The sequence below is a fragment of the Protopterus annectens genome, chromosome 13.part0 (genome assembly GCF_019279795.1).
Source record: "Protopterus annectens isolate FY-2018-M chromosome 13.part0, PAN1.0, whole genome shotgun sequence".
Classification (NCBI taxonomy): domain Eukaryota; kingdom Metazoa; phylum Chordata; order Ceratodontiformes; family Protopteridae; genus Protopterus; species Protopterus annectens.
In genome coordinates, this window is record NC_056747.1 from 976,182,274 (window position 1) to 976,196,445 (window position 14,172).

The 14,172-nt window shown below is 36.8% G+C and overlaps 1 protein-coding gene across 1 annotated transcript in view; it reads right to left on the bottom strand.

The window, feature by feature from the left end:
* Positions 1-685: 685 nt before the first annotated feature.
* FKBP10 (FKBP prolyl isomerase 10) overlaps positions 686-14,172 on the bottom strand; it is a 368,229-nt gene continuing 354,742 nt past the window's right edge. The window contains exon 10 of the mRNA XM_044054794.1: positions 686-2,622. Within this exon, the coding sequence (XP_043910729.1) occupies positions 2,434-2,622 (189 nt within the window). The 3' untranslated portion in view covers positions 686-2,433. The remainder of the gene's footprint in view (positions 2,623-14,172) is intronic.

Here is a 14,172-nt window from a genome sequence, read left to right on the forward strand (position 1 = left end):
ATCTGAATCCTCCACAATTTGGAGACGAAACTCAGGTAGCGGCTGAATGGCACTCATGCGAACTGCTTCTGCTTTGGGCTCCTCGGCAAGAAAGACTGATGTAATGGCATCAGCTGCCTGATTTTATACCACTGACGACCTGATGTCAGTCCTGGAGTGACCGCAACTGATGCAGAAATACTAAGCCTCTGGTATTTGGGTCAACTGAGGGCTACCCCTGGCAGGATAACCCAAGTGTGATGACTGCAACAGTGAAACACTAAGAACATCTGCTTAGTATCACATGGGAGGCTTACAGCTGGATGAAAAAAATGGTGCTGACAATATGTAACTTGAGTGGTTACTGAAGTAGTGTAACTTGTTTTAAAAACTTAAAAAAAGAACTAATTTACTGAGTTTGTGATTTACAAAATCCATTTTAGATGTAAACTCTACTGAATGTTACCACTGCAAAAATAAGTTTGTGTTAAAACAGTTTACACTTTAGGAATGTCTGTGGTGCAAGGGATATGAACATTTGAACTGTGAGGATATACTTTGATTTTTGTCAAAAGGCTCAGGATTCAACTTTGGAAAAGAGTACAAATTTCCAGAGTTGAAATGGAGGGAATGAGTTAATAAGCAGCATCTCCATAATCCCCGATATAATGCAAAAAGCTGGAATGACAAAACTAAAAACTGCACATATTTTTAAGAAAGTTTTATTTAAAAACATTTGAAAACATGATACACTAAAACATTCTTAGAATGAACACATCATCCTTGAACAACTCGGCCTTAACTTTGGTATAAGTTTAAAAGATGCTTGTAAATGCTGAAACAGTTGTTCACCTCTTGGAAACAGACTTGCCACAAATAATGCACACACAAAAAAATAAATTAAAACCTCAGACAGCTGTGCAATCTAGGCTTGTGATATATAGCATGTTTAGGAAAGATGTAATGTTGTGGATCACGCAGCTTTTTTTTTTTTTTGACAAGGAAATGCAAATACTTGAATCTGCAGTTTGCTCCAGTGGCATTACTGGGGCATATTGTGACATGCTCATGTGCAATGAAGTCTGGTTTCCCCCTGCTTGGAGCAGGAGTAGCAAATGTAGTGCAAAGAAGAGGACTAGCAAAGTATCTCCACATTTGTGCATTTAATACTGCACCAGGGAGATAACTGCAGGAGGTAAATGTCATACATGCAGCACCTTTTTGGACACCTGTCACACATGCTGAGTAGTTTGCAGGAACCTGTAACAAAATGTTTCAACATCAGTTCATTGCAGCAGTGAAGAAACACAGCTGTTTCTACCCTTATTATACTCAGCACACCCCAGCAGTTCTATATTCAAGGTACAATTATTACAAATCCTGGGAATGTTTTGAATCTACACCAATATGAAGACTGATGCCCTTCCCACAGCTTACGCAAGATTCTTGTAGACATTATGAGTGACATCACTTAAACATAGAGAGAAGTTCACATGCAATTGCTAATTGAGAACTGGGAATAATTGTACATTTCATTCAAAATTTGGCATTAATTCCTGAGTCTGCAATGAAAGTCCAGAAATTCACAACTTGAGAATACATTAGAGACTACATTTTGCATCTGTATCAAGAAATAAACTGCACAACATTTCTCAGAATCACTTGGCTAGTTGAGTGTAGTGTTGATACTAAGAATATCTGCATTTAAGTAATGTGAAAGAAAACTTCTACTGCCAAAGAAAAGAGAATGCTATCATACCCAATGTACTGTAGGTTTGTTGCATTATGAAATGTGAGAAGGACCTGTCCCATTCTAATTGGCTTTATACCCCTCTGCCACAAGAGTTCCGAGAAGTAACTGTAAAATGTGTACAAAACAGTTCAAGAAACAAAACACTCCATTATCAGGATCTGTAAATAGTACACCACAATGATGTCTTTGGTATACATAGCAGGAATGAAAACTTTTTACAATACGGAACTGCAGTACAAGTGTTGTTAAAGAAAACAGATTTGTGAAAAGGGACTCTGCCATTGTGGAAAGAACTGATTAAAATGATTTTGAATGTCAGTGGTGGGGTATAAGTTTATGACATATTTGAGCTGCAAAACTGAAGACAAGCATGTCATTTTATCTCCCTGCATGACTTCATACTTGTCCTTGGCTAGTCTTTGAGAACCACACTCTCCTTATGATCTAAAGTCAAGTCACGTTAACAAAAAAGAAGATATTCTACATTTAAAACCCAGATATTACATACTGCAATGCGTACTGCTTCCACCCTTTAGGAAACAGCTAATATACCCTGTCAGACATGTAGTTAAAGAAGTCAAAACAATATTTCCAAGAATTGTGGGGGAGAAATGAAAGTCTGTCTGATCAAGGTCAGTGTATTGCTGAAGGCTGTCACATCTGACTTAATCTTTGCTGACAGCCAATCAGGTAGTCTCCGTCTATAGCTCTGTATGTTGAATTTTCTCTCTGTCTTCCTGTTCTTTTAATTTTAATTCATCAGGGGTGATTTTATTATCATTGTTTCGATCCTGGTTGCCAAACATGTCAAAAATGATCTTATCTGGGTCCTGTCCTGGAATCAAGCGACCTTTTCCTTCTGCCACCTGGGCCTTAATGAAGCTTGAAAACTGTTACAAATAAGAAAACAATATCAGTATCATATGTTTGAAGGTGCAGTGTTCAAAATATTTACAAACATACTACTGCAGGTAACACGCTATGATCAAAGAAAAAGCCAGTACAATGCCTTAAAGTACACCTTGGCCTGCAGCAACCCCATGTGAATGCAAACAGCTGGTTTGTAAATTAGCCAACATACACCACAGCAGTACTCATCCCTTAGGTATTTTTCCAATTCAGGAGACTATCATAAAGCGAAACAAGCAAAATGTGGAATGCTTGCTATCAAATTTAATTAGTTTTTTTTTTTCAAAAATTTCTTTATTCAGTTTTTCAAATAGAAATAATAAAATAAACTAAACTTCTATTATACACATCATTTCAAATGGAAAAACATGCATTTGCAATACATACAAACAATAAAAAACAAAAGAAAACAACTGGTTTAATTAGTAAGCTTACAGCATGGTTAAAATGTGTTGCCTTACACTTAAATGTTTTCTTAGTGGAACACTATTATTCAATATTAACTTGAATTTTTACTTAAAGTTCTTAGCACTGCAGCAGCCTGTTGGTACAGACAGGAAAAAAATGTTTACTGCTTCCCAGTTGACCATTGTATGATTAGCTACACTGGTGCTACAGGGACTTTATGGAGAGGATGGGAATGAGCAGCTAATGTCAGGTCGCCTATCCTGTTTGGAGGGAGGCAGCCTTAGATCACTTCAACAGGTAGCGTATATACCTGGTGACCTCAGTGCTGCATAAGTGGTCAGCTACTAAGCTGAGAGATTGTATACACATGGAAGCACTCATGCACCTTCCAAAAGCAGTGATCATGGAGCTACAAAAGCTACAAAGCTCATGTAGTGTACCAACCTCAGGCACTGCCAGTATAAAATCAGTCAATAAAGAGGTCTTGAAACTGTGACATTTCTGATTAAGTCCTATGTAGTTAGAAGGATGAAAGCACTTAACCATTAAGTTTTCTTGATATTTTTTATTAAAGTTTCATGGTTTCCAGACCTCTTATTGACTATTTTTTGACCCTTGTGTATTACACTTCAATAGATGTTTTATATTGGCAATGCCTGAGACTGGTTCACTATGTGAGCTTTGGAGATTTATTGACTTATGAAAGAACAGATAAGTAACTTGAAAGATGAACCTTAACAAGACTTCCAGATTGAGAGCTTACACTGGGTCTGAGTTTGAGGTTCTTTCAGAAACCAATCAAGGCCCAGCATAGACAAATTACAAATATTTTGGCAGAAGAAACTCATTTTTTTCTAAAAATGTGGAAAACGTGAAAGGTTTTAAAAACTGGTGAAATATGAAAATATGTAGAGAATAATTATTCTTCTACATCACACACAGAAAAAAAAAAGATTAATTGCAGTTATCTGAAAATGCTAGGGGGCTGGAGTGAAATTTAAACATTTATATCTGTTTTTTTTTTCAAATATTCTAAACAGATGAATTGTAAAGATATTTGGAAGCTCAGTAGGAACTGGAGGGGGTAAGCCAACATATTCATTAACTCATTACCCCCGAGTACCATCTCCTAACACCTCCTTGCTTATATCCAAGCATGCTATGAGACAGGAGGAATTTCAGGCTCTTACCCCGGAGTGCCTTCCACAAACGTGAGAAACTTTAATGTTGATTTTTTGCTGTCTTCACTGTAAAACATGCTGAAATTGTAACTGAAAGTATTACTTACATTCTATACTTATGATTCAGCATGTATATACATGCTGCTCACATTAAACCTTTTTGAGAAAATCTGCTAAGTGTTTGATAAAGCAAGAGGTGGCAGCCAGTCAGATTCTTGCAATGTAAGCCACCACCTGCATAGCACCTCCACCCCGACCTACGTTTCTCTTGTTTTCACCAAATAAATATAGAGTCCAGCAGCAGGTATTTCCTTTCTTTCTACTGTTACTTGGAGATTTTACCTGCTACTGGATCCCTCTATTTATTCTGGGCATGGCTTACACAGATCGCTATTGAAGAAGCAACACCGGTTTGGCCGTTGTTCTCGGGAGTTTCATCAGTTTACTGCTCCGATAAGTCAGGTAAGATATTTGTTATCAGTGTCCGAGTCCGTTTTTTTATTTTACAGGGAGTCACATAGCATACACACTCAATTTTTGTCGAGCTGGTATGATATCCATTGTCAGTTGCTATCTGCAGTGTGTGGAAAGCGCAAAAAACAAACCTATCAGCATCATTTAAAAAATATTACTCTGCTGTGACAGGCATTTAAATCTCTCTAATTTTTTTCTGTTCACATTATGTGTTTTGATTGCTTGGGGGAGGGGAAGGGAGGGAAAGTGGGACTGACTGACATTAAACCAATGTATTCTGACAAGCATGAGGTAGGGTGGACTACATCGGAACCAGTGGCCATGAAAGGAGCCGCGTGTGTTTGCAATGTCATGGGCGAGAGGCCGGCAGTGGCTAAGGTGAATAAATTTAGAAGCTCAAAAACATAAAGATGCTTATCACAGAAATGGCATTTGCTAAAATAGGAAAGTGAAAAAAGGCGGTGTTGCCTTTTTGTTATTTTGGTTTGGGTTTGTGGTTGACTGTGACCTGAGAATTACAAGCGGGGACAGGCTTGTCACTAGCCATTTAAGAAGTGAGTGTAGTTTAGTAGTATACAAAAATGAAGTACTGAATAAGCGTGCCCTAAAAATGGTCAGTTTCTGTCCACTGCACTTATTCTTTTTTTATAGTGCTGTTGACAGTATTAAAACAATATAGTCTGGACATTTTGCACTTTGCAGGCAGTACTTGCTTCTTTTTTTAAATATTTTACCCCTGTGATAAATCTTATTTTTCATACTGCAACTTGATGTGTTTTAGTGATGCAGAGATAACTTTGGTATAGTCCGGTGTTGCCAAGAAATCCAAGAGTTATTGCAGCCCCATCTCTCGCAGACTGTAATATTAAAAATCTTAGTAGTGTCCTTTAATACAGGGATCAGATCTTGTAGGTTGTAACATTGAAAATCCTACTTATGTCCTTTAATAGAGGGAGCAGAAAGCCAGTAAGAACATAGGGTAGGAAAGCAAGGCCTGTTAACATTGGATTCCTACAGATAGTAAATGGACTTGTATAAACTGTGTCATTTCATTTACTCGTACTACATTTGTAACTTTTCTTCTCGGGGTCCTGCAAATGAGGGTTAATTTGTGCCCAGAGGGATCCTGGTAATCAAACGCTAATAAACTTGAAACGAGTAGTGAATGGATGATGGGCACCTCAACTATTTTACAGGTCTAGACTTCAGAGTTATTCCCTTTGCCTTTTAATAAATAAATCGATACCTTGCTATTCTCCAAGTAGATGTAAGTGGTAATATGCAGCTTGCATTTGAAAACATGGCCTCACCTGATATCCCATAAGAGCAGTATTATACAGTCCACCTAGTCCATAGCTGCACCTCCTCCTTTCTTTGCATTTAAACACCCCCTCCATTTCTTGTTTTGCTGTGTAGAAGTACATGTAGTATCAGAGATAATCCATCTACAACCTCTTTTTCCCATTTTTGCAAATGTGGGGTTGCAGCGTCACTTCAACAGTGACAATCCTCTAGAGCCAAGGTTTACACTGCTGGGTGGCTTGCCCTGCTGTGGTAGTTCTTCCACACTACTCACACATATGGCCAGTTGACCAAGTTCAGTCCATCTACTGCACATCCTTAATGTGGGAGGAAGCCCACCCGAACACAAGGAGGACATGCATGTAGCATCAGAGGTGTAGCCAGAAATTTATATTTTGTACTCATACTTCTTTCTACTGCTCTTGTAACTGTACTTAACCCTAAAAATGCTGCCCCTATACACTTCAGAAAAGGAGACACTATTTTCAAATGTTGGTAATTGTAACTATAAAAAGCCAAGTTTTTGAAGCACCTATTATGCAAGTGTAATTTGTATAGCACTATATAACAGACACTTATACAGTTCTAAACAGTCTCTCTCATTTGACCCATAAAGTTTATAAGATAGCTCACCTGAGTACAGTATGACTAGCTACACCCTTGTGCAGCACCATGTATAATGACTGAGTGGAGTCCTTAATTTCTTTGATCAGTAGCTTCCTTTTTACATATTTTCTTTATATGCTAAATATAAGTAGCATGTTGGAAAATACATAAAACCACAGCTAAATATAAGAAAATAAGTAAGATATTTATATGTAAGGACTCAAAGTCAAATGTTCTACTTCCCATGATAAGTGCAACCCTATAGCTCCATAAAAATAGAACATCTTAATACCTTTCTTGTTTCAACAGAGAAAACGATAAGAATTCTGTTTAAATTAAACACCTTGTGTGGGAGTGGAGTAGCAAGTGGAATTAGGAAGAATGCTGAAACTATGACCTGTAAGACTAGTTGGGGTTTTACAGCCACTCGGAGATTTCATTCAAGGAGTACCAGGATGAACACAGGAGTCATTGCATACAACCAGAAAAAGAGCTACTTCTTAAACAAGTGTGTAAATACTTAACTTGTAATAGTAAGAAATCTTTGTATAGGCTTTGTGTCTAGTAACTTGGATAAAGTAGGGGCAGAAAACCATAAACTTCAGCTTAAACTGTTATAGTTTAGAGGTGTGCTGCACATACACAAGTCAGAAGATGAGTCCCTCTCTTGCCTTTCTCCAGTTTTGTCATCAATACATAACAGCTTAGCCCTCCTAATTTCTTACTATGCAGCACATGTTAATTTATGTAGTTAGGATAAGATTCTAAGAGTTGCATTGTATGCCATAGGATTTTTGGCACCTGCACGAAATTCACATTGCACAGGCACTAGTCCTATACATGACCCTGGAGAAGCATGGCTGGGAACACGGTGCTGAATTTCAATCAAAATGCCTTCCAAACAGAAGTCTTGTTGCATCACAAAATGGTTATGCACAGTCTCCTAACATAAGAATTACTAGTGTATCAAACATGTTAGTGAGGGTAGTACATGTACAGATATTCATTAAGAATGTTATAGATGCCTCCTTTGTATTACAGGTCTATAAAAACATTGAAAATACCTCTTAGTTTGCCACAGCACCATGAGTCAGAATAAACATCTGTAAATTCACGTGTGCAGATATGTAACCAGTCACCTTCAGCCAACTTTGAATATCTCTTCTTGGTGGTTGAAGTGAAAGGCTTATCTATCAGAGATACCGAATCTGTGAGACTGTGTTGCAGTGTCACATTGCTGCCACTGGGGAGTGTGTTTACTTGTATGCCCAAGTGGTTTCTTCTTGCCCTGTACATACTTATGTTGTTTTCTGGGATGGACATGTGGTAGTTTAATTTTTAGTCTTTTCAGAGTGGACTGGCCACTCCCTTTAAACCCGTTTTAGAAATTTATGGTTTTAAAAATGCAAAGGGGATTGTTTTTTTACCTGTACTGCTCGGTTGGTTCAGGACCATTTTCAACCACAAACTAGGCACTGACAGCATTTCACCTGCATTGACAGACTGGTGCAGGACCATTTCCAGTTAAAACCAGACAATGTCAATATTTTAATTATATAGTGTACACAGTTATATCATTATATAATTTGAGGAATGTAGTGCATATAATTGTAACAAGAACAATAACAAAGGCATACTGTGAAACTAAAAATGATCAAATATTTGTAAGATAAACAGTACTGAAGGCACATGGACAACAGCCATGACCAAAGTAGGACCAGTATGAGAACGAATGGACAACAGCCATGACCAAGTAGGACCAGTACGGTAAGAAACTCTATTGTTATATTTTATTAACACCGTTGTCACTACTGATGACGCAGGAAAAGTACTGCTAGGGAACTTGTACACATGCTGAGTAACACTTCATTTTCAGATTGTAAAAGAACTATCTGCATACTGTCAGCAGGCACAGATAACCGTTTGATTATTAATTGCATTATGTAAATTATGATAGTTTTCTTAGTTTGGCAAATAACTGTGGTAGGGAGATTGTGAACATGCTGACTAAGAACTGTTTGAGGAGAGTGCCACGTAAAAGAGAATATGCCAAAAATCATCCTGCACAGATATCACATTAGGTTTAGGACTTCGGTTATGAGAATTACAATATTCTTTCATATTTGGTGACTAACTTTGTTGGGGAACATAGCATGCTAAGTAGTAACTAGTTTTGAAGACACTATTAGTGCTTGTGAGATATAAAAAGAACTGTATCTGTATGCTATGTACATGTCCAGATATCAGTTTGTTTAGGAACACGGTTATGAGAATTATGAATTTTTTTATATTTTGCTAAATAACTTTATCACGGAACATGTCATCAGGGTAAATAATACCTCGTTTTGAAGGTAGTATTAGTAGTTAAACGATGGAAAAAGAACTATGTCTGTATGATGGACAAATGTACAGATATATTTTGTTTAGGACTGCGGCTATGGAAATTATGATTTGTTTTTACATATTTTGGTAAATAACTTTGCTAGGGAGCATGTAATTGTGCCAAGTGATACCTCATTTTGAAGACAGTGTTAATCCTTAAAACATGATAAAAGAACTGTGTCTGTATGCTGTACACATGTACAGATATCACAGTTTGTTTAGGACTTAGGTTATGGAAATTATTATTTTTTTCATATTTTGGTAAATAACTTTGCTAGGGAGCAAGTAATTGTGATAGGTAATATCACATTTTGAAGATAGTGTTTGTCCTTACAACATGATAAAAGAACTATGTCTGTATGCTGTACACATGCACAGACATCAGAGTTTGTTTAGAACTAAGGTTATGAAAATTATAATTTTTTTTCATATTTTGGTAAATAACTTTGCAAGGGAGCATGTCAGTATGCTAAGTAATACCTCATTTTGAAGACAGTATTAATAGTTAAAACATGGTAAAAGAACTGTGTCTCTATGCACTATACATGTACTGATATCACAGTTTTTTTATTCTTGCAGGATTATGAAAATTATACATTTGCAATATTTCTCATTATTATGGCCATATCTTTGCAAGAGAGCATGGTGATGACACAAATGATGCACAATTTTGAAGCTGATATTAAGCCACACAACTTGTACACTGATATGTAGTCTCTGTCTGTTACAGGTGATAAGATATTATGATTTATTTGCATCAATTATGAGAAATATAATAATCATATTTCTGTGAATATCTCCGTAATGAAGCATCACACAGTAATGGTTAAGGTATCACTTTAAAGCTGAAATTCATACAAATTGTTGCATGGGTCTACATGGTACATTCACCAAGATATTATTTGTTTTACCAAAAAGGTAAAAAATATGCACAATATCATCATTCCTTGGCAAATATTTCATAATGCCTTAGATACGCACTATCAATATTTACATTGTTGGAAAGGTCAGTGTCTGCTGAACAACATTCACATTTACATTGTTAGTCTAGCTATTATGGTTAAAGAGTTATGATCATTTGTTTTCTATGTGGTATTACAAATGGATTATCTGAAAATGAACTCAGGCTGCACTGTTGTTCCTATGGTGGAAGTAAGCAGGCAGCATTTTCTGAGCTGCTTCGGAGTGAATGAGTTAAAAAAAAAATACAGCAGTGGGGGTGGGGGAAGGCCACAACCTAGCCAATGATAAGGAGAATTTCCAGGAGAAAGACAGAGAGAATGAATGATGACTGAGCTGTTTTCTCTGTTCCACAGAAGGATGATAAAGTGACAGTGGGCAGAACAAGACTTAACAAAAAGAATCATAATAATTCTATTGTAGATACAAATGTTATATTAATACTTACCTAAGATGATCCATATAACAAGATATTATTAATGCAAGTGTTCTTTCATGGCCCCAGTCATGCATGAAAAGGGTTTTTGGTCCAAAGTACTTACCTGGTTAACAAAAATATATAAGTACATGTGGAACAGGGACAGCTGGAAACAAAGAGCATTGCTGGCAGGTGAACTGTAAGTATCAAACTGTGTCAGTAAAATGAATGAAATGTTTGATACTGTAAGTGTAACATCCATAAGGGTTGAAGAAAGTTAATCAAAATAATAACAACAACAATAAAGGATCTTAATCCATACATAAGAAAGTAATGCAAAAATGTGCATTACATTATTTATATCAGAGTTGAAAATGTTTTAAAATTAAGCTCATACATTTTAATGTGCACTGGAAGGATATATTTCACATAGGTAGAAAACAGAGGATTGATACATGCATTAATTGCTTCATAATGTACACCAATTTAAAATTTTAGATTAAACAGAGGATGGGGAGCCAAAATGAAAAAAAAATGATAAAAGTCTAGGATCAGATATATTGTAGCAAGGAACAGTAAAATAGTAAATGATTTGTAGGACAATTTTGTATCACTAAGCAAATGGCAATGGAGATCCTAATAGGAAAGTAACACTAAGTGGTAGACAGCAATAGTGTTGGGATTTTGTTTAGATTACTGATTCAGGAAGAGATACCATAATGAGTAGTAAGCCATTGTGCAGAAGCTATGGCAGCCAAGCTACTAATGTATTTTCTGATTATCCAAGCAGAGTTTCCAAGGCACTGATTGGACAGCGTGCATTAGAAGGTAACTATAATGGCCCTAAGATGAGATACAGAGACTTCTAAGACATCTGATCACCGATCAAGAACTTAACTTCAGCTCTTGTGAAAAAAGAAAGTGAGAGATGAGGGATGGTAATTCTGTCAGTTTTAGTAAAATTCAGTTACTGGCTAGTAAGCACACTGCCTGGATGCCAGCAAAGAAGGAATTTAAGGGAACCTGAAATAAAATCTGCTAGAAAAGGTGAAAAGAAAACACTGACTGGGAAGAATCCTGCAGTTGTTCAGCAAAAAGCAGTTCAAGCTTCCTCTTTTTTTACAAGAGTTGGTTTCCAGTGATTTAGAGGAAAAAACTAAACAAATATGGACATCGCAGTGGTGCAGCGGTTGCATTGTCACCTCACAGCAAGAGGTTCCCTGGTTTGATTCTTGGCTGGGGTGCCTTCTGTGCGGAGTCTGCATGTCCTCCCTGCACTTCTGTGGGTTTCCTCCAGGTGCTCCCATTTCCTCCCATGTTTCAAAGACATGCATCTGGAGCATTTTTCCCTGGGCCTCCGCTAAAAATTGGCTTTGTTCCAAGTTGGACTTTCTCGGTAAACAAATGTTAAATAAAATAAATAAATGTCCTCATAGCACTGAAAGAATATATCAACTTAAATAAAAAAAGCTGGGAAAACTGGAAGAAGCTTTAAATAGCTATTCAAATGAATTGATAAAACTGCAAAAACCAGAGATCAAAATGAAGAAGAGGCTGGCTGAGTATAAGACTGCTCAAGAACTGTTTCAAAAAATATTTTGATTAGAGGACAGATCATGCAAAGAAAACCTGAGATTTTCTGCTATACCAGGGAAATTGGAAGGAGCAGACTGCATTAATTTTATGAAAGCACAGGTAAGCAACTGGACTATTATTCCACAGCAGGATTTGTTAACAGAAAAAGCACATCAAATGTATACTCCAAACCTGGCCATGAAAAAGCAGTCAAGGCCTGTATTAGTAAAGATACAGTCATACAAGCAGAAAGAGTTGATTCTAACAAAACTGTGCAGAAGACAAAGTATTAACAATTGACAGTAAATTGTTTGTGGAATGTGATTATTCACTGTACACCACGCAGAAGAAAAGCAAATTTATCCCAGCAATCAAAGAATGTCAAGAGGCAGGTGAAAGATTCAAGCTGTTGTATCCAACTGTCTCCAGAATATTTTCCTGGAGGATCAATGTAATTTTGATGCAGAACAGGCTAAAGAGGAAATTCAAAAGTTTGTCCAACAAAAAAAGGAGCCATCAAACAGAAGGGGACTCTGCTTCTCATTCTTCTGATAATAAAGTTTATAGACATACTTGTTTTGTTTGAGAGGCATAAAAAAGCACGAGTTGCCTAGAATAACCAGGAGTACCCTGGACTTAAACCAGAGTCTGGGGTTGGGAGATGGAGATAAACAGGAAGAAGACCAGCGATACTGAATTTAGTGATTAAATGTGGATGAAGTATGACTTTACAAGAAAAAGTGTCTGAGAAAGACTGTACTTTTGTCAGCTTTGTTAAACTTGTGGGGGGACTGAAAGGCATATACACCACTTCATGTCATTAATGTTTGGTAGGACACTAAAAGGGAAAAAAATAACTATAAGTAAAACTATTTTTTCTTAGTATTTGTATAAACATTTCATTATATAAACTACATGTTGTACAGTAATACAGTTATACAGTAAAGCATTTTCAGTAATTGTTTTATGTGATAAAAATACTAAAGTAAATAAGCACTTTTTTTAGTTTAAGAACTGTAGGCATTATGATGCAATAAAAGGAGAAAGGCTAGACAAAAGCATGCTTAAGTTAATAGGCTATAATCTTAGGCTGTTAGGGTGGGGTATAGGGGACAAAAGTGCACTGATGACAATACATGTTGGGTTGAAATGTTTTCAATTACTTTTGCATAGGTGAATGTCTGGATAAATGTGCTTGACTTAATTAATAACACGTTTCTTGTGTAAGCATGGCGGTTTTAAAAAAATAAGAGAACACTATGAATGTAATGAAAAGTTTTCCTTTAGGAAATAAATGTTCACTGTTAATTGAGAAGTCTGCTGATGAGTGCAGCTGCACATTCTGTTCTTATGTTTCCATGCAGACAAGCTAGCTGCAGGTCCAGACAATAAATCTTAAGAATTCTGGACACTGTTTGTCAACAAAAACATAAAACTAAAATGTTCAAGGTCAAGTAGCAAACTGCAGGTGAATAAGGCACAGCAGCTTTTCTGGTACCTAAATACTTTAGTACATTCACAAGTTGTTGTGTCTTTCGGCTTATCCCGGTTAGGGGTCGCCACAGCGGAACTCCGGTCCGCTAATGTTTGGTAGTGGATTTTTATGTGCCAAGCTACCAGCCCTGACGCACAACCTTCAACGAAGGCACGCCCATTCACGTATGCCTCCACACAGAAGACGCTCTAGCTGAGAATCGAATGGGGCATCATGCTGTGAGGCGACAACACTACCGCGATTTTTAGTACATTCACAAGTACAGTTTATTATTTAGTTTCATTTAAGGATAGCCAGTACATTTTTCTTAAGGCTAAAGGATGTTTTCTGAAAGCATGTAAGTATTTTTTCACATCTAGGAGGGGAATAAAGATAAGATAAGAACAGGCAGATATTAGTGTAAGTAGGAGCACACCAGTAACATGCACCTTAGTATGGATAACTGTAATGCCTGTAGGGAAAGCTGTCAATTTGGGATATCTGCTCCTATCAGGAGGCTTAAACTTCATTATTTGAAGATGTACATAGTTCTGTGTGGTTGTTTTAAGTAATAGGTTGTGGGAGTGCTCTGGGACATATTTGCTTTTTGTTTGAGGGTTTTCATTAAAACAAAAAGTCTTGTTAAATGTGATGTGGCATAGGTTCAAATGGAGATGACAAGAAACAACTGTATAAAGGATCAACCTGCCGCACATTATTGGTACATGTAACACAAAAAATCTGAAAAAAG